This window comes from Eubalaena glacialis, chromosome 6, assembly GCF_028564815.1.
Source record: "Eubalaena glacialis isolate mEubGla1 chromosome 6, mEubGla1.1.hap2.+ XY, whole genome shotgun sequence".
Taxonomy (NCBI): Eukaryota; Metazoa; Chordata; class Mammalia; order Artiodactyla; family Balaenidae; genus Eubalaena; species Eubalaena glacialis.
The window spans coordinates 442,078-459,496 of NC_083721.1; the positions used below are offsets into that span (position 1 = coordinate 442,078).

The 17,419-nt window shown below is 47.9% G+C and overlaps 1 protein-coding gene across 2 annotated transcripts in view; it reads left to right on the top strand.

Annotated features, from left to right (window-relative positions):
• MCM3AP (minichromosome maintenance complex component 3 associated protein) overlaps positions 1 to 17,419 on the top strand; it is a 42,354-nt gene that overhangs the window by 12,556 nt on the left and 12,379 nt on the right. For both annotated transcript variants that reach the window (XM_061193766.1, XM_061193765.1), the window contains exons 10-21: positions 296 to 458; positions 2,351 to 2,511; positions 3,237 to 3,478; positions 3,724 to 3,935; positions 4,565 to 4,665; positions 8,190 to 8,321; positions 8,693 to 8,806; positions 10,075 to 10,227; positions 11,777 to 11,974; positions 13,781 to 13,849; positions 13,934 to 14,068; positions 15,349 to 15,502. In XM_061193766.1, coding sequence (XP_061049749.1) covers positions 296 to 458; positions 2,351 to 2,511; positions 3,237 to 3,478; positions 3,724 to 3,935; positions 4,565 to 4,665; positions 8,190 to 8,321; positions 8,693 to 8,806; positions 10,075 to 10,227; positions 11,777 to 11,974; positions 13,781 to 13,849; positions 13,934 to 14,068; positions 15,349 to 15,502 — 1,834 coding nt within the window. The remainder of the gene's footprint in view (positions 1 to 295; positions 459 to 2,350; positions 2,512 to 3,236; positions 3,479 to 3,723; positions 3,936 to 4,564; positions 4,666 to 8,189; positions 8,322 to 8,692; positions 8,807 to 10,074; positions 10,228 to 11,776; positions 11,975 to 13,780; positions 13,850 to 13,933; positions 14,069 to 15,348; positions 15,503 to 17,419) is intronic.

Here is a 17,419-nt window from a genome sequence, read left to right on the forward strand (position 1 = left end):
GCCCTGGTCCGGGAAGATCTCACATGCCGAGGAGCAACTGGGCCCGTGAGCCACAACTACTGAGCCTGCGCGTCTGGAGCCTGTGCTCCGCAACAAGAGAGGCCGCGATAGTGAGAGGCCCGCGCACCGTGATGAAGAGTGGCCCCCGCTTGCTGCAGCTAGAGAAAGCCCTCGCAGAGAAACGAAGACCCAACACAGCCAAAAATAAATAAATAAATAAATAAATAAATAAAATTCTGTTATTAAAAAAAAAAAAAATCAAATTCTAACCCTTTTCATTTCCTTTAATTAACAGAGAAGTGCAGCAGTTCCATCCTGCCGTTAGAAACTCCTCTGAGGTGAAATTCGCTGTTCAGGCTTTTGCTGCATTGAACAGTAATAATTTTGTGCGATTTTTCAAACTGGTCCTATCAGCTTCTTATCTGAACGCTTGTCTTCTGCATTGTTACTTTAATCAGGTGAGTACTGACACTGTACTTGCAGAATTGACGAAAGCTGGTTGCTACTTGTGACATTTAAGAGCTTCTTTGTGACAGGAGCATCTCAGCGGGTCCTGGGCTAAGTCTTGTGCAGCAGCCCCTGGGGGGATACTGCTGTTACCTGTTTATGGGGTTGGCACCATTGATCACCGATGGAAAGGCTGTGCAGTGGGAAATACTCTTCTTCTGGTTCAGATGAGAGAAATCTCTTCAGAATGATAACTTGCGTTCAGAACTATCATCTTCCATGGAAACAGAGAAGCCAAAAAGCAAACCATGCACAAACCCCTAACCTAGAACTTATTAGTGTTATCAGTCTTCATTTTTGGAGTGAGTTTGATGTTGCTAAATTCATTTCGGTAAATATCTAAAGTGCCTGTTCTTTGTTGCACTGGGGTTACAAAGACGGGGCAAGACCAGTCTCTTACCTCAGGATTTGCATGGAGTGTGAACTCCTGGTCTCAGATTTCCAGAGTCAGGTCTTCACCTTCTGAAGCACTTGGGGACGATAATAGAGCAGCCTGCACGCCCACCTCACACAGCAGGCCCCTGTGCTGTCCCGTAGCTGCGGGCGGGCGGGGGGCGGGGGAATGCCGGGAGAATGCCACCTGGAGTCCTTGCTGGGAGCCCCTGGCGGCCGCTGGGTGGGGAGGAGGTTGCCTGGGAGATCTCGGGAACCTGCCTGGCTGGTTTCGTGACTCCAGGTCATTTTTCTTCTTTGGTCACAAGTCCTCCTGTAAACAGTGACTAAACCCACCATCACATCCCAGGCAAAGTCTTCTGCAAGTTTGCTCACTGTCAGATCTGACAGTTTCCAAGAGAACTGAAATTCTGGAACAAATGAAAAGATTTCTAACAATGTGCCGCTTGGGGAACTCTGTGCAGTTGATAAATACAAGTGATAGTCGACCATTTGTACCCATTTTAATAATTTTAAACTCAAAAGAAATCTAAGTGTTTTTCTTTAGAAGGACAAAGTGTTTCACTAGCAGTGGCCCACAGTGGCCCATCGTCTCCTGGACCTCGTCTCCTCTCCCGTCTTCCCTGGCTCCGCCCCCGGCGCCCGCAGCCCCCAGCACGCGCCTGCCTCGGCCTTTGCGCTTGCTGTCCTCCCTGCTCACCGAGTGCACAGTGCTCCCCTCCTGCAGGGCCTGGCTTGGCTGCCCCCTTCTCGGCAGGGCGCTCCCTGTCCTCCTCCTCAGCTGTTCTTTCTGTCACTCTATCACCGTTAAACGCACTGTGCATTTTGTACGTTCATTTTGTTCAATGTTGGTGTCTCCTGCCACGTCAGCTACGTGAGGACGGGGGTCTTGTCTGTTCGCTGTTGGACACTCAGCATGGACGTGCATGCCGGCCTTGAAGTCACACCGTTGATCTGGGTTGAACTGGTGAAGGCACACTGAAGAGGAGGAGCAGGGCCACCGGAGTCCTGGGAGCAGACTCACCTGTCGGCGCCTTCATGGCTCCCTCTGTCCCCGTGCTTAGAATGCTCAGTGTGATGCTGTGAAGCAGCTTTCTCTCTGACTCTTACTCACTTTCACGTCACACACTTTCCATGGCATTCCATCATCTCTGCAGTAATTTTTAGCAGCTGTACAGCTTTCTGTTGAGTGGAGGATGCACAGTGTACTCTCCCTGCCCTGCTGGTGGGTGGTTTGTTTTCTAGTTTTTCTTATAAATAGAGCCTTCATGGCCCAGCCTTTTCCATATGTGACACTGTTTGCTTTGCATCACTTCTGGGCATTCTGCTGAGCAGACGGCCCGATGAGCGCTAGGCTTGGGACCCGGGGTGCTTTCCAGAGGGACTGAGCCGTCTGCGGTCATGGAGCGCCTGACCCTCTGCGACTCAGTGGCTCGGCTTCTCCTCTCAGATCCGCAAGGACGCGCTCCGAGCGCTCAACGTGGCCTACACTGCGAGCACTCAGCGCTCCACCACCTTTCCCCTGGACGGCGTGGTGCGCATGCTGCTTTTCAGAGACGGCGAGGAGGCCACAGACTTCCTCAGCTGCCACGGCCTCACCGTCTCCGATGGGTAAGCACCGAGGCCCGCACCGCCGGGCCTCTCTCCTTTCCTCCCTTTTAATTCTGGGAAGGCTGGGAAGTGCCAGCTGGGCGCCAGGCCCTGGAGAAGGCACGCTCCGCTTCCTGGGGTGCCGGGGAGCAGGCGAGGGTCAGAACCGCGGGGGATGTCCCCAGGCCACACGCTGTTCGTCAGCAGCTTAGGGTTCAGACTTCTGACTTTTCCCAAGTTACTCAAGAACCTGATGGTCGAGGTTGGGGCCTTCCTTGTTCTGTCCCTGAAGATGGCCTCTCTGGCCAGGTCAGGGCTTCTCTGCTGCTGCAGTCAGAGTTTTGAGAACGTGGTTGAACTTGTGGACCCTCTCCCAGAAAATGGCTCCATAATGTGTAGCCTGTCGTGTCCGGATCTGGGGTTTCCCTGAACCCATCCTCCTCTGGCTCCTCAGCCCTGGCCCCGTCTGCTCCCTGCAGACCTGCCCTTGCGGGATGAGCTGGGAGCGTGTAGGAGAGCGTTGCTGCACCTGGGGCTGCTAACAGTGAGGCCAGGTGGCTCCCGTGTCAGACGGAAACGCTGGCGGTGGTGGATGCCGTGGGCCAGGCCTTGGGCTCGGCCTTTGCTGCCTCCCCTCATTTCCACGTGGCCGTCTGGCGACACAGTGACCGCAGGGCACTGAGGAGGTGAAGGGCGGCCTCTCGCCTGTGTAACGCTTCTCCGTGGGTTCTTTGTGGTCTGTGTAGCTGTGTCGAGCTGAACCGGTCCTCGTTCCTGGAACCAGAGGGTTTATCCAAGGCCAGGAAGTCGGTGTTTATTACCAGGAAGCTGACGGTGTCAGTTGGGGAGATCATGAATGGAGGGCCGTTACCCCCTGTCCCCCGTCACACCCCCGTGTGCAGCTTCAACTCCCAGAACAAGTACGTCGGGGACAGCCTGGCTGCGGAGCTGCCCATGGGCACTCAGAGACCCGGCTTGGACGTGGCGGGTGAGTGAGGCTGCGGACTCAGGAGGGCACCAGCTGTGCTCCCCTCTAGGAGGCCTCATCCTGGGGCCCGGCGGACATCAGCTCGGTGCTGCCTGAACGGCTCCCTGGCGCCACAGTGCTTTGTTCCCACGGGTGAAGCGCACACGGTCCCCCGGCTCGTGGCTCAGGAGGCGCCCTGTGGTGGTCTGCTTGGGGAGGGTGGCCAGGGCTTGTCCTCGGTGCCCACGTTTGCCTGTTCCTTCCAGGTGTAGGGAGAGGAGAGGAGTGCGGTGCGGAGGGGGACGAGACCCCTCCGGCTCTCCTCCTTCAGGCCCTGCCCACCCCTATGCCAGCTTCTCCTCCACACCTCCCGGCACTGCCCTTGAGCATGGCACCCAGCCTCTTCCAGCCCCCCGTGCAGCCCCCCGTGCAGCTGGAGCTCCTTCCCCCAGAGTCTGCACCTGTGTACTCGGACGAGGTAAGGAACCTTTCTGTCAGGGCTCTGAGAGCCCGTCGTGGGCAAACATCCAGCTGCCTCTGATGTCCAGTCTGACCACTGTCTGTGTCCCTGGGGTGTCCCTGGGGTCAGCATGCCTCTGACAGGTGGCCCCGGGGCCGAGCAGGGCCTACCCACCACACAGGTTGTGTGACTTGATCTCGCCACCCCGTTGCTTGGGCAGGCACTGGGCACCACCCCACTGGGGGATCAAGGAGGCCTGAGGTGGGGAATGAGGAAGGGCCACAGAAGCTGGGGACGTGTGATGTTGGGGTGCGGCACTGTGGCCGTCTGAATGGCCATCGTTGAGCAGGCAGCAGGCTTGTCCTGGCATGTCCAGAAGGCTCCTCTCTGGTTATTAGCAGGAACCCTTTCCAGGAGCGCACAGCCGACCCCCGTGTAAGGGTCATTAGACGCCTTCAAACGGCTCTCAGTGATGAGGTCTTGGAGGGATTTCTGAGCTGGGCGGGATGGTCCATGATGTCTCTGGTTCCGTGAAGACCTTCAGTACCTTAGGCTGTGGAGGCGGACTGCTTGGTGATAAGCTGGGTCTGGATCGAGGCTGCGTTTCCCCAGCCAGTGCTCCTGACCCCCGTCTGCCCTCTCCTTAGGACCTGGTGCAGGTGGTGGATGAGCTCATCCAGGAGGTTCTTCAGAGGGACTGCGAGGAAGTTGGCGCCGCTGGGGCGGCCTTCGCAGCCGCAGCCCTGGGGTAAGTGTGGTGCCTGTCCTGCTCTGAGGCTGTCTGCACTTCCTCCAGACGCTTCCTCTCATAAAGCTGCTCTCAGTCTCCAACAAGAGAACACAGCTACGCCTTTGTACAGGCTTAAATGTCGGTCCTGCTCGCTGGTGGGTATAATCCCTCACGTTCCTGACCTGTGTTTGTCGTTTGCAGGTAGTTTCTATGTGTGTATGATTTTTGAGTAGCATTAGGTTTATTAAAGTTGTAAATTAGAAACCTGTTTTTCTTTAAACTTTAAACGTGATAAAAAAATCTAGTAATAAAAAAAATCTAGTAATAATTAGTTCGTTCTTTGTTAAAAAATAAAAACACTCACTTTACTTGATCTTGGATTAAGTCGCAGTTTATAAATTTGACAGATTAAATTCCCTTAAACATTTTATACTATTTGCATTTAACACCATGATGAAATTTCCTTAGACATTTCAAACTACACTTATAAATTTTATAAAGCTGATTTTGTGGAACACTTTAAGCATCTAGTCTTGATAAATTTAATAATCAAAATCTTTCTAAACTCTTAAGCAACTTTTGGAGTTAATAGTTAATTAAAATCTGTCAAGTTTAGTAAGTCAGACTTTCTTAAGGATTTCAAACTTTTTAAAAAAATTCTAGTACATATAAAGTGACACAATTATACGAAAGGGTATTATCAATACTTAAAAACCGAAGGCACTTTTTGGCCAACCAGATATTTCCCTGTATAAATGTAGTTTACACAAAAGGGTCAGTCTTGTTTATAGGTTTGTTCAGTTTTTTATATACTAGAATTAGATACATACTTTCTATTTGATGGCGCTAAAAATAAGTAAGACTTCCATGGGCTTTTTTTTTTTATTGTGGTAAAATATACATAACAAAATTTACCATTTTAACCATTTTTAAGCTCACAATTCAATGGCATTAAGTATATTTACAGTGTTGGGTATTCATCCCATTGTCTACTTCCAGATCTATTTCTGAACAATACTTCGTTAAATATATGCACACACATACACATGTATATATGCCACATTTTATTTATTCACCTGTGCTTAATAAGGTGTTTCCACCTTTTGGCTATTGTGAATAATGCTGCTGTGAACACTGGGGCACAAATAACTGTTTGAGTCCCTTTCAGTTCTTATGGGTGTATGTTTAGGTGTGGAATTACTAGATCATATGATCTATTTTTACTTTTTTGAGAAATCGCCAAACTGTTTTCCACAACGGCAGCACCATTTTTGCATCCCCACCAGCAGTGCACAAGGGTTCCAGTTTCTCTACATTCTTGCCAACACTTGCTGTCCTTTTTTTTGTTTTTTTAAATAATAACCATTATAATGTGTGAAGTGGTAACTCACTGTGGTTTTGATTTGCATTTCTCTAATGACTAATGATGTTGAGCATCTTTTCATGTAATTTTTGGCCACTTGTGTATCTTCTTTACAGAAATGTCTACTTAAGTCCTTTGCCCATTCTTGAATTTTTTTGTTGTTGAGTTGTAGGAGTTCTTTCATATTCTGGATACTAATCCTTTTTCAATATTTGATTTGCAAATATTTTTTTCCCAATCTGTGGATTGTCTTTTCACTCTTTTGATAGTGTCCTTTGATGCACAAAAATTTAAAATTTTTATATAGTCCAATTTATCTATTTTTCTTTTGTTGCCTGTGCTTTTGGTATCATATTCAAGAAATCACTGTCAAATCCAATGTTGTGAAGATTTTCCCCTGGGTTTTCTTCTAAGCGTTTTATAGTTTCAGCTCTTAAATTTAGGTTTTTGATCCATTTTGATTTTGTTTTTATATACTGTGTAAGATAAGGATCCAACATTGTTCTTTTGTATGTGGGTATCCAGTTTTCACAGCACCAGTGTTGAAAAGACTGTCCTTTCCCCTTCAAATGGTCTTGCCACCCTGTTCAAAATCAGTTGACCATATATGTGAGGGTTTCTTTCTGGGCTCTGTATTCCATTGGCATATATGTCTGTTTTTATGGTAGTACCATATTGTTTTAATTTGATTACTATAACTTCGTAGTAAGTTGTAAGTTTTGAAATCACAAAGTGCGAGTCCTTCAGCTTTGTTTCAACTTTCTCTTTGAAGACTGTTTCCCTATTTGGAGACCCTTTAAATTTCATAAGAATTTTAGGATGGGTTTTTCTGTTTCTGCAGAAAGTTATGTTGGGATTTTGATGGTGATGCCAATGAATCTGTAGCTTGCTTTGGGTAGTACTGACATCTTAACAATATTAAGTCTTCCAGTCCATGAACATGGATGTCTTTCCATTTGTTTATGTCTTCCTTAATTTCTTTCAGCAACGTTTTATAATTTTTATTGTACAAGTCTTTTGTTTCTTTGGTTAAATTTGTTCCTAATTATATTATTCTTTTTGTCGCTATTGTAGACGGAATTGTTTCCTCAATTCCACTTTCAGAATGTTCATTGCTCGTGTATAGAAATGCCATTGATTTTTGGGTGTTGATCCTTATATTCCAATCTTGTTGAACTTTTTTTTATTGTAATAGCTTTTGAGTGGATCCCTTAGGATTTTCTACATATAAGATCCCGTCATCTGTGAATACACATAGTTTTCTTCTTCCTTTCCAGTTTGGATGTTTTTATTTTTCTTGTCTAATTGCTCTGGCTATAACTTTCAATATGGTGTTGAATAGAAATGGCAGATAGGGCACTCTTGTCTTGTTACTGATCTTAGAGGAAAAGCTTTCTGTCTTTCATGACTGAATATGATGTTAGCAGTGGGTGTTTCATATATGGTCTTTATCATTTTGAGAAAGTTCCCTTCTCTTCCTAATTTATTGAGTGTTTTTATCATGAAATGGTATTGAATTTGTCAGATGCTCTCTCTGCATTAATTGAGATGATTGTGTGGGTTTTTTCCCCTTCAGTTTATTAATGTGGTTGTATTATATTGATTTTCATTTGTTGCATTCCAGGAATAAATCTCACTTCGTAGTGTGAGATTATACACTTGGTAGTGTATAATCTTTTCGGTATATTGCTTAATTTTGGTTCGCTAGTATTTTGTTAAGGATTTTTACTTCAACATCCACAAGGGATATTGGTCACTAGTTTTCTTGTGGTGTTTTTGTCTGGCTTTGGTATCAGGTCAGGGGAATGCTGGGCTCGTAGAGGTGTTAGGAAGTGTTCCTTGTGCCTCGGTGTTTTCGAAGAGTTTGAGAAGGGTTGGTGTTAGTTCTTCTTTAATTGTTTGGTAGAATTTGCCAGTGAAGCCACCTCATCCTGGATTTTTCTTTGCTGGGAGATGTTTTTAAATACTGAGTCAATCTCTTAACTAGTTATAGGTTTATTCAGATTTTCTTTTTTTCCTGAGTCAGTTTTGATAGATTGTGTGTTCCTAACCATGGGCTTGATTTTTATGCTGGAAGGCAAATAGGTATTTTTTCCCTTGCTCGTATTAGAAGTCTAGTAATACGGTTTGTGTGGCTTTTATTGTTTATTTAGAGCTGTGTCCACTTTGCTCTGTCTAGTGTTTCCAGTGCTGCTATGGAGGAGCTGTTAACAGCTGCAACCGTGGGCATTTTGAGGCACATGGCAACTGAAGAAGTGACGAAGGAAAGGGAGCGAAAAGAGGAAGAGAGGCGGCGCGCTGAGGAAGAGAGGTGAGGGTGTCGCGCCCCTGCAGTGCGCGTGGGGGCGGAGTGTGTGCACAAGGGGAGAGCCTGCCCTGGCCTAGGGTGCTCTCGCTTCTGCCCACTGCACTCTGTCAGACCCACGGCTCGCCCTGCGCCTTCGTACACTCTGGCCCAGGGAGCGGGCAGGTCCCACCTTGTAAGCAGCAGCCCCTCCCCAGCCAGAGGGAGTGTGGGTGGTGGTCCGGGAACTGGAGTGGGCGTGGCTGTGTGGCCTGTCTGGTGGAACCAGAGGTGTCAGGCCTGCCGGAGGGGCCAGGCAGCACAACTCAAATCCCCACTCGCAAGGTCACAGGGTGTGACGACTGTTATTTCTTGTGCTCTTTTTCCTTTTCCCTTAGGTTGAAACAAGAGAGGGAACTGGTGTTAACTCAGCTGAGCCAGGACCTAGCTGCAGAGCTGACAGAGCTCGTGGTGACAGAACGTGTGAGGGAAACCTGCTCCCAGGAGTTGAAGTAAGTGAAGCGCTGGTGTCCTGCAGTGTGAGGCGGGTGGGCGGGCGGGAGGAGGGTTAGAGGCACCATGGCCAGGCTGGTCCAGCTCAGGCTAGCTGGCTTTCATTTTGACAAGGAGCATATCTTCTGGTTAGCCAAACACTAACAGGCTGTCCCTGTTCTTGTGTGCATTGCTTCCAGGGAGGCCCTCACTTTCACTCTCATCCTCCTTGTTGACCCTGCCCTGGGTGTGGGGATGTTTCTGTTAGCAAAAGAATTCGCTGGTGGTCTTCTCCACACCAGGTTACTTACCGTTAGTTTTTCTCAAGTAGAAGATCCTTTCCTTTGTTTCGTATGTTAAAAGATTCCTTTGAGCTATTTCACTTAAGAACTTTATTAATTTCAGTGCCAAGCTTCAGGGAAGAAAGAGGTTCAGTTGTGCTGGGAAATCTGTCCTTGCATTTAAGTTCCCCTGAGATAGGCCTGCAGCCTCTGGTGCAGATGGGGAGTATATTGATTAATTAATATTTCTTTCCATTTCTATTAATTGGGAGTCTATTTCACTGTTTACTATAAGCAAGAGACTTCACAAATGATGGGTGTTTGTCTGTTCTTAATCCCAGGAAGGGGTATTAAGAGAGAAGTAAAACCTAGGACTCATTGACGTGCAGGGAAACTGCTGTTCTCTGCAGTTCCAGAAGACTTGGGCTACAGCTCGGCCCAGGGCTGTCTCCATTGCCACAGAGGACGGCTATCGGAAATGGGTCTTGCCTGTCTGGGCTTCTTTGACTTAATGGCTAAATATATTTGATAAAGGCCTCTGTGATCCCTTGGTTGATAGGATTTTGTTGTAAAAAATCTCTTTCAGATTCTGGTTTATCTGAGGGCCACTGTCACATGACCTTAGGCTGTCAGCCTCTGTAGCCGGCTATCATATACTTGAGACATTTCTAATTGCAAACATCAGATATTGTTGATGAGAAGATATTTCAGTTGTCTCAATGGTCATTTAAAAATTAAATTTCTCACTATAAGATATAGGGTTATCTCTTGACTATTTGTAAGGGCCCTGTTGGATCTATAATCTTGTACCCTGTACCACTTTAGTTCTTTTTTCTCTAAATTTCCAGATGTCTGTGCATTATATAAAATAAAATCTTCAAGCTTTTCTTGCAGCAAAGATATCATTACATTTCAGTATTAAGGACGTGGACTCATGCTTTTAAGGCAGGCCCTCAGGGTGGGGCCTTGGGTGCAGTGTCTCTCATGCTGATTGCCCTTTTCCCTAGGAGTGCAGTGGAGACAGAGCAGAGGCTCCGCATGGCCCGTTGCTGTGAGGACGTCTGTGCCCACCTGGTGGACTTGTTTCTTGGGGAGGAAATTTTCCACACTGCAAAAGAGACCCTCCAGGAACTTCAGTGCTTCTGCAAGTATCTCCAGCGGTGAGTCCCATGTCCTTACAGATAAAATCAATGCATACAGGGAGAGTCTTTTACAAAGATTATACTTTCAGAAGCAGCTGATAATACGCACATGTAACATGTTCCTTCCTAAAGGGTATAAACTAAGTAAAGAATTAGATTGGGGTGGGGGGACCGCTCTATATTTCGACAGATATTTATAGGTAGCCTTCTGCTGTTTACCCAATGTGCTAGACACAGGGAGAGGGCCATGAACAAGCCAAATGATAGCTGTATGCACCCACATGGATGAATTTCCAAAACATCATTTATAGTGAAAAAAAAGCAATTCTTAGGGAAATGTGTGCAACATACAAACTGTATATTCAAACTAAATGGATTGTTTTGGATTTATGTATAGTAGTACAACCCTAAAGAAGGAAAATAACAAACATAAACCCAACATAGTGGTTACCTTTGGGAATGAGAGGGTGTGTGACTGAGCAGGGCCCGTGGGCATCAGGTGCTGGTCTTGGCCACCCATTCTCAACTGCATGGAAGGATGTGGGTGTTTGATGTATCATTAATCTTTAAAATGGGTGTACCTGTGTTATGTATGTTATATGATGATTCATTTCATAATAACATTTAAAGAAAGTAATAGTGTACTTGACAGTTGCAGCCATGTAAAAGGGGATTCAGTGAGAAATGAGTCTCCATCCCAGGAGGACCTCTGACCTTTGTGTGGTGGCTGGCACAGGTGGGAGCACGTTCCCTACTCTGTGCCAGACTTTCCTTGACTCTCTGTGACATAGGGCGGAGACCTGACTGCAGCAGCACGGTGGCCTCTCCCCGTTGCCGTCAGTGCACTGAGGTGGCGTTGCCAGAGCACATGGTAGATGACCTGCCTGGTCCCACTGGTTGCCTTTCACATGGCTTTCTCTCTCTAGCTGTGACAAAGAGTGCTGCAGTGGCATCCTTGTACAGACATTTCACACAGGTGCACACATGTCTGGAGAGAAAATCCTGTCGGTGGTGTCTGCTGGGTCAAAGGGTATATGGATCTGTGTTTGTATCCAGATTGGCAAGTTGGCCTCCAGAGACTGTTCAGGATTCACTCTTTTTTTTTTTTTTTAATTAATTAATTAATTTGGTTGCACCAGGTCTTAGTTGTGGCATGGCGGGGTCCTCAGTTGCAGCTCGCGGGCTCCTTAGTTTCGGCTCACTGGCTCCTTAGTTGGGGCATGGGCGAACTCTTAGTCGTGGCATGCATGTGGAATCTAGTTCCCTGACCAGGGATCGAACCCGGCCCCCTGCATTGGGAGCACAGAGTCTTATCCACTGCGCCACCAGGGAAGTCCCTCAGCATTCACTCTTAAGTTCAGTAGTTTCGTTGCCCACCACTCATTCGCTATCATCCATCCCCTGTACCTTGAGTTTCAGTTCTGATCCATCTCTCAGTTTGAGATCTGTTGCTGAAAAAGACCTAAACATACTGGCAGAAAATGTTTCCCATGTTCATGCTGGAGATGTTTTTGCCTCGTCCCCATGGCAAAAACACCCAGTGATGACACTTTGGTCTCTCCTCTAGGTGGAGGGAAGCTGTCGCAGCCCGGAAGAAACTGAGGCGCCAGATGCGGGCCTTCCCTGCGGCGCCCTGCTGTATGGACGTGAATGACCGGCTGAGGGCACTGGCTCCCAGCGCAGAGTGCCCCATTGCAGAGGAGAACCTGGCCAAGGGCCTCCTGGATCTGGGCCACGCAGGGAGAGTGGGCATCTCCTGCACCAGGTCAGCAGCCCGGGGCCTCCTAAGTGCCTCCTGCCCCAACTGGCTTTATCGAGAGTGTGGATTAACACGTCTGTTTGCAGGGAAGATGGGTGGAGTCAGAGGAGGTGAAGACAGATGCAGGATTACGTTTTTGGAGTGCGAGTTGCTCTACCTGCTGTGATTTCACTTGCCTTTTCCCCTTAAAACACTCCTGGTCCTGCTAATCGAATTTTCCCTGGAATTACCTGTTTTCTCCTTGCCTTCCTAGCTTAAGGACACATCATGTCCATTCTCAGTGGTGGAGCCAGAGGTCTGTGTTGGCCTCACCCCCACCACCACCCTGACCCCTCTGCTACCCTGGGTCTGCGGTGGCAGCATTTTAGCGACTCCCCCTCCCGCCGTCAGGTCTCTCCTCTTACGGGCTCCCTCCCTGTGTCCCCTCGCATGGCCCTCCCTGCCGCTCCTCCTGGCCACCCCGCATGTGCCCAGCTCCCTGCCCAGGTCCTGGCTTCAGCTGCCCAATCCTGGCCATGCAGGGCTCAGCCTCTCTCTTCAGACCAGGCCACTGTCGCCTCTGGAGAGGAACCTCCCAGTGGGGGCCTAGGAAGACGACACAGAGGCGCAGTGGCAGCCCACCCTGCTGGGGTCTCGAGGCACATCTCGTTCTCGCCTGGGCTGTCACCAGCTCCACGCCTCTAACAAACTTTGTGTAGCTGCCCACGTCCCCGGGTCCTGTGCCTGCATCTGCAAGCAGGGTGGTGATGGTGCTGGCCTGTCTCTGATGTGCTGTGCGTGTCGGGGCCTTCAGCCTTGGCCCGGCTGCCTCCTGGAGTCCTGGCTGTGTCACCTGTGTCAGGACGGCCCTCTCTCTGTCCCCTCCCCTGCCCTCCAGCACAGCCCCCGTCCCCTCTTCTTCCCCTCTGCCTCCTCCCCTGGTAATCTTTTTCCATCCTGCATGCTGACAGCTCCCTTCGTGCATCTCCAGCCGAGGCCTCTTCCCCGTGTCCCCAGTTCAACATCGGAACCTAATCTTCACCTGGCCTGCTGCACTCGGTGCCTCCTCTGGCTCACAGGATGCCAGCCTGTCCTCCCTGGGCTGGGTCACACCTGGACTCAGACCCACCATCCTGCGGCTCTACCCTCACCACCTCCACCGCCAACCCCTCTCACGTAGCCACCTGTCCGTCTGCTGGCTTCCGCCCTTGACCCCTGCACCCTGGTGTCCTCACCACCACATCAGAGTCAGGTCGCCTCACATCCCTATTGACGTCCCTGGGCCGCTCTCTGAGTCTTTCATAGTGGCCCACACCCTGCCCTCTGGCTGCCCCGCTGCTCTCCCTGCCCTGCTGCTCTCCCTGTGCTCTTTCTGTGTACGTGCCAGGCCCACTCCTGACTTGGTCTGGCCTGTCGCCCAGAACTCACATGCTGGCGCCCCTATTTCCTTCAGTCTTTGCTCCCATATCACCTCTGACCACCCTGTGTAAGTCCACAGCATGCCCACCGCGCCTGTCACGCCATCCACTAACAGAGGCCCTTCTCTCCCTACAAGAGCGTGTGTTCTAGCGGGGCAGGATTTTTGTCTGTTTACTGCTGATCTGCCGTGACTGGCACACAGTAGATAATTGCTTGATATTTATGGAATGAACAAGTCCTCTGACTAAACTGTTTCTCTATCAGAAAAAGTTTCTTGGTCTCCTAAGTATTCCCCGCAGGGAGACACTCACTAACCAATTACTGTGCACTCAGAACATCACTCAGTGCTTATCAGGTTCCTCCGTGGGTGCTGAGTGGGCCTCACGTAGGCTCTGTGTGGTTCTTCCTTCGCAGGTTAAGGCGGCTCAGAAACAAGGTGGCACACCAGATGAAGGTTCAGCACTTCTACCAGCAGCTGCTGAGGTTGGTCACCCCCCGCCCGCCGTGTACGCTGCTCCTGCCGGGGGCTCGCGTGGTGGCTCACCTGTGGTGCTCTGTCCCTTCCAGTGACGCGGCATGGGCGCCCCTGGACCTGCCATCCCTCGTGGCTGAGCACCTCCCGGGGCGGCAGGAGCGTGTGTTTTGGAAGCTGGTGCTGGTGTTGCCTGATGGAGAAGAGCAGTCCCCAGGGAGTCCTGGCAGGTCAGGGAGGTTTCCCCCTGTGGGGCTGGATGCTGAGCAAGCGGCCGGGAGGCGGAGTGGCTTCTCCAGAGCATCTGGGAGCTGAGTGGTGCACACGGGGGTGGCCGGGTGTCAGCCCAGTGTGCTCCTCTCCTCCTGGGGACCCTGACGCCTGCTTTCATTTTGATGCTTAGTTTTGCAGGCTGTTTTGTTTGTTATTTGAAGTTGACGCTTTAGATTTTTCACATTTTTATTTTGTACAGTTAGCGACAGTCTTTGTCCAAAAACATTTCAGACTCGATTGTGACTTAAAGCTATGCTGAGGTATATTGATTAGAGCCTGCTTTATTTTAGACTCTTGGGGAAGACAGTTTAGTTTGTTTGCTATAGTTCCATTTTTTCCTTAGGTAAAAAACTTCTGGCATTTTTAAAAAGAAATAGAAAAAGTTGACATGGCATTATTTCTTATAACCAAGTTGCTTCCAGAAACCATACTTTTAAAGCAACTACAGAACGTGTTACTTTTCTTTTTTAGATGTAATTCACATATCATAAATTTCTCCCATTTGAAGTGTGCATTTCACTGGTTTTAGTATATTCACAGAGTTGTATAACCATCACAACTATCTAATTGCAGAACGTTTTTTCACCTAAAAAGAAATCCATGCCCATTAGCAGTCCATCCCTCCTTACCTGCAGCCCCTGGCAACTACTAATCTGTTTTCTGTCTCTATTCATTTGCCTATTCTGGACATTTCATACAAATAGAACCCGAAAACATGTAGTCTTCTATGACTGGCATCTTTCACTTAGCATAATGTTTTCTAGGTTCATGCATGTTGTAGCATATATTAGTCCTTCATTTTGTGGCCGAATGATATTTGATTGCATGAATATATCACATTTTATTTTTCTGTTCATCAGTTGATGGGCATTTGTGGTGTTTCCACTTTTTGATTATTATGAATAACGCTTCTGTGAACATTGACGTGTAAGTGTTTGTGTGGACATATGTTTGCGATTATTTTAGTTATATACCTAGGAGTGGAATTGCTGGGTTGTCTGGTAAACTCTAAGGACCTTTTCTGTTGCTCAAAATCTTTTCTTAGTGCTTCAAAATCATAAATCACATTAGAATGAGTGTCCTCTCAAATATATAACCCAGTAGAGTTCCTAACTCCATTTAAAAAATCACAGCCTGTTTATTAGTTCAGATCAACTTCATAGTAAGATTTGGTGTTTGTGGATTTACATCTGTGTAATATTTCTCTCCTTCAAGTGTTATTTTCTTTTATTCACAGAATTCTAGCAAATTGGTTAAAGGTCAAGTTCATAGGAGATGATGGCTCAGTGGATGACACATGCCGTGATGTTGGTGGCATTCAGACACTCACTCTCTTTAACACTCTCAGCAGCAAGGGGAATGAGACAGTTTCTGTCAGTGTGTGCATCAAGGTGAGTGACCGTCACTTAGTGTATTTACTTCTGTGGTTTTCTCATTCGCACTCACTCCCAGACATGATTGGAATCATGTAACTTCCCTGAAGTAGCCCTGAAACAATGTGGGAGGCTCAGAAGCAAGTGTCGTATCTGTTCCTCCTTGCGTCTTGACAACATCCCATGCACACCCCCTTGGTGTGAGAGACCAGGCTAGATTCTCAGGAGTGCAGTGAGTCTTAACTGTCTTGGGTCACAGACCTCTCTTTGAGGACTTGGTGAAAACCCAGAATAATCCTGAAAAGTACATATGTTCACCTATAATTCAGAAGCCCTGAATTCCACGGACCTCTGGTAACTAACCCAAGAGGGATGAGACAGAGCATTACAAAAAAATGCAGTGGCTGTTGCATCTCATATGGTCTGTCAGCTGCTGAAATCTTTGTTAAAATAGCTTCCTGATACATCAGGTCTTACCAAAAGACTAATGTTTTTTAATCTTATGCAGTTTTCACATGGGTTCAGTATTGGGCGTTTCAGGTTACTTGTTTTTGTTTTACATTAAAGTTGCCCTCAGTTTTTGATTATAAGTTCTAATTTTCTTTCCTTTCGTTTCCTTTCCCTTTCTGCCTTCCTTCCTTCCTCTCTCTTTCTCTCCCTCTCGCTCTCCCTCTCTCTCTCTCTCTTTCTTTCTCTCTCTCGGCTGCGTTGGGTCTTCGTTGCTGCACGTGGGCTTTCTCTAGTTGCGGCGAGCGGGGTCTACTCTTCGTTGCAGTGCACGGGCTTCTCATTGCAGTGGCTTCTCTTGTTACGGAGCACGGGCTCGAGGTGCGCGGACATCAGTAGTTGTGGCACACGGGCTCAGTAGTTGTGGCGCACGGGCTTAGTTGCTCCACAGCATGTGGGATCTTCCCAGACCAGGGATCGAACCCATGTCCCCTGCATTGGCAGGCAGATTCTTAACCACTGCGCCACCAGGGAAGTCCCTAATTTTTGTTCTTTATAGGTGTTTGTACAATACTGAGCTTAATTGGTTCCCTGAGAGATTCTTGTTTAATGAGAACCTGTTTCCTCATTAGATTCAGACTTGCATAAATGAATTTGAGGTTTTACTGTGTGTGTTCAGAAATAAAACCAGATGTATATTTTATTTACTTAGAAAATAGCAGTGCAGGGCAGGAAGTGTGGGCTTCAGCGTTGAGCAGACCTGGTGTTGGTAGCTGCTGCTGTGGCCAGTCGTCCGACCTGGGCCTGGTGCCTTCCATAGTGTGGTGATCACGACTGGCGGCGTGCTCAGAGCAGGGCCCAGTGGAAGTGGCCCTCCCCACCGTGTCCTGACCTGAAGGTCTCCACTCCAGACCTCTCCTCTTCCTGACAGTCACCCTCATGGCACACCCGGACATCTGCATGTGACACTCCACTGCATGTTCCTTCTGTCCTTGGAACTGCTTCAAATTGTAGTTTGACTATAGGATTTTTGTTCGTTTCTTTCCATTTAAATACTATTTATTGTATTTCTTAAATGTGAAAGTAATACATATATAAAACTTTAAAAATATAAGGAAATACAGAGGAAGTATAAAGATTATAAGAGCCATCTAAGGTCTCACCATTCAGAGGTAACAGAAACATCTTGGGGCATGTACTTCCCTTTTTCCTATGATGACAAAGTCAAACTTCACTTACTGGACAATTAGTTTGTTCTTGCCTTTATTCTTAAAATTTTAAGTCAAAATAATACTTGCATGTAGTTAAAAACTCAGCACCACATGATTTAGGATGAGAAATTGCAGCCCCTGCCCCTTCTTCTAGCTCCTTTCCCCAAGGCTTGACTTCTGTCCTGTTTCCATATCATGTCCTTACACTGCCATTTCTCTTATTTATCCACTTTAGATGTTCTCTGCCGACTTTGCCTTAAAATATGTGTATTAGTTA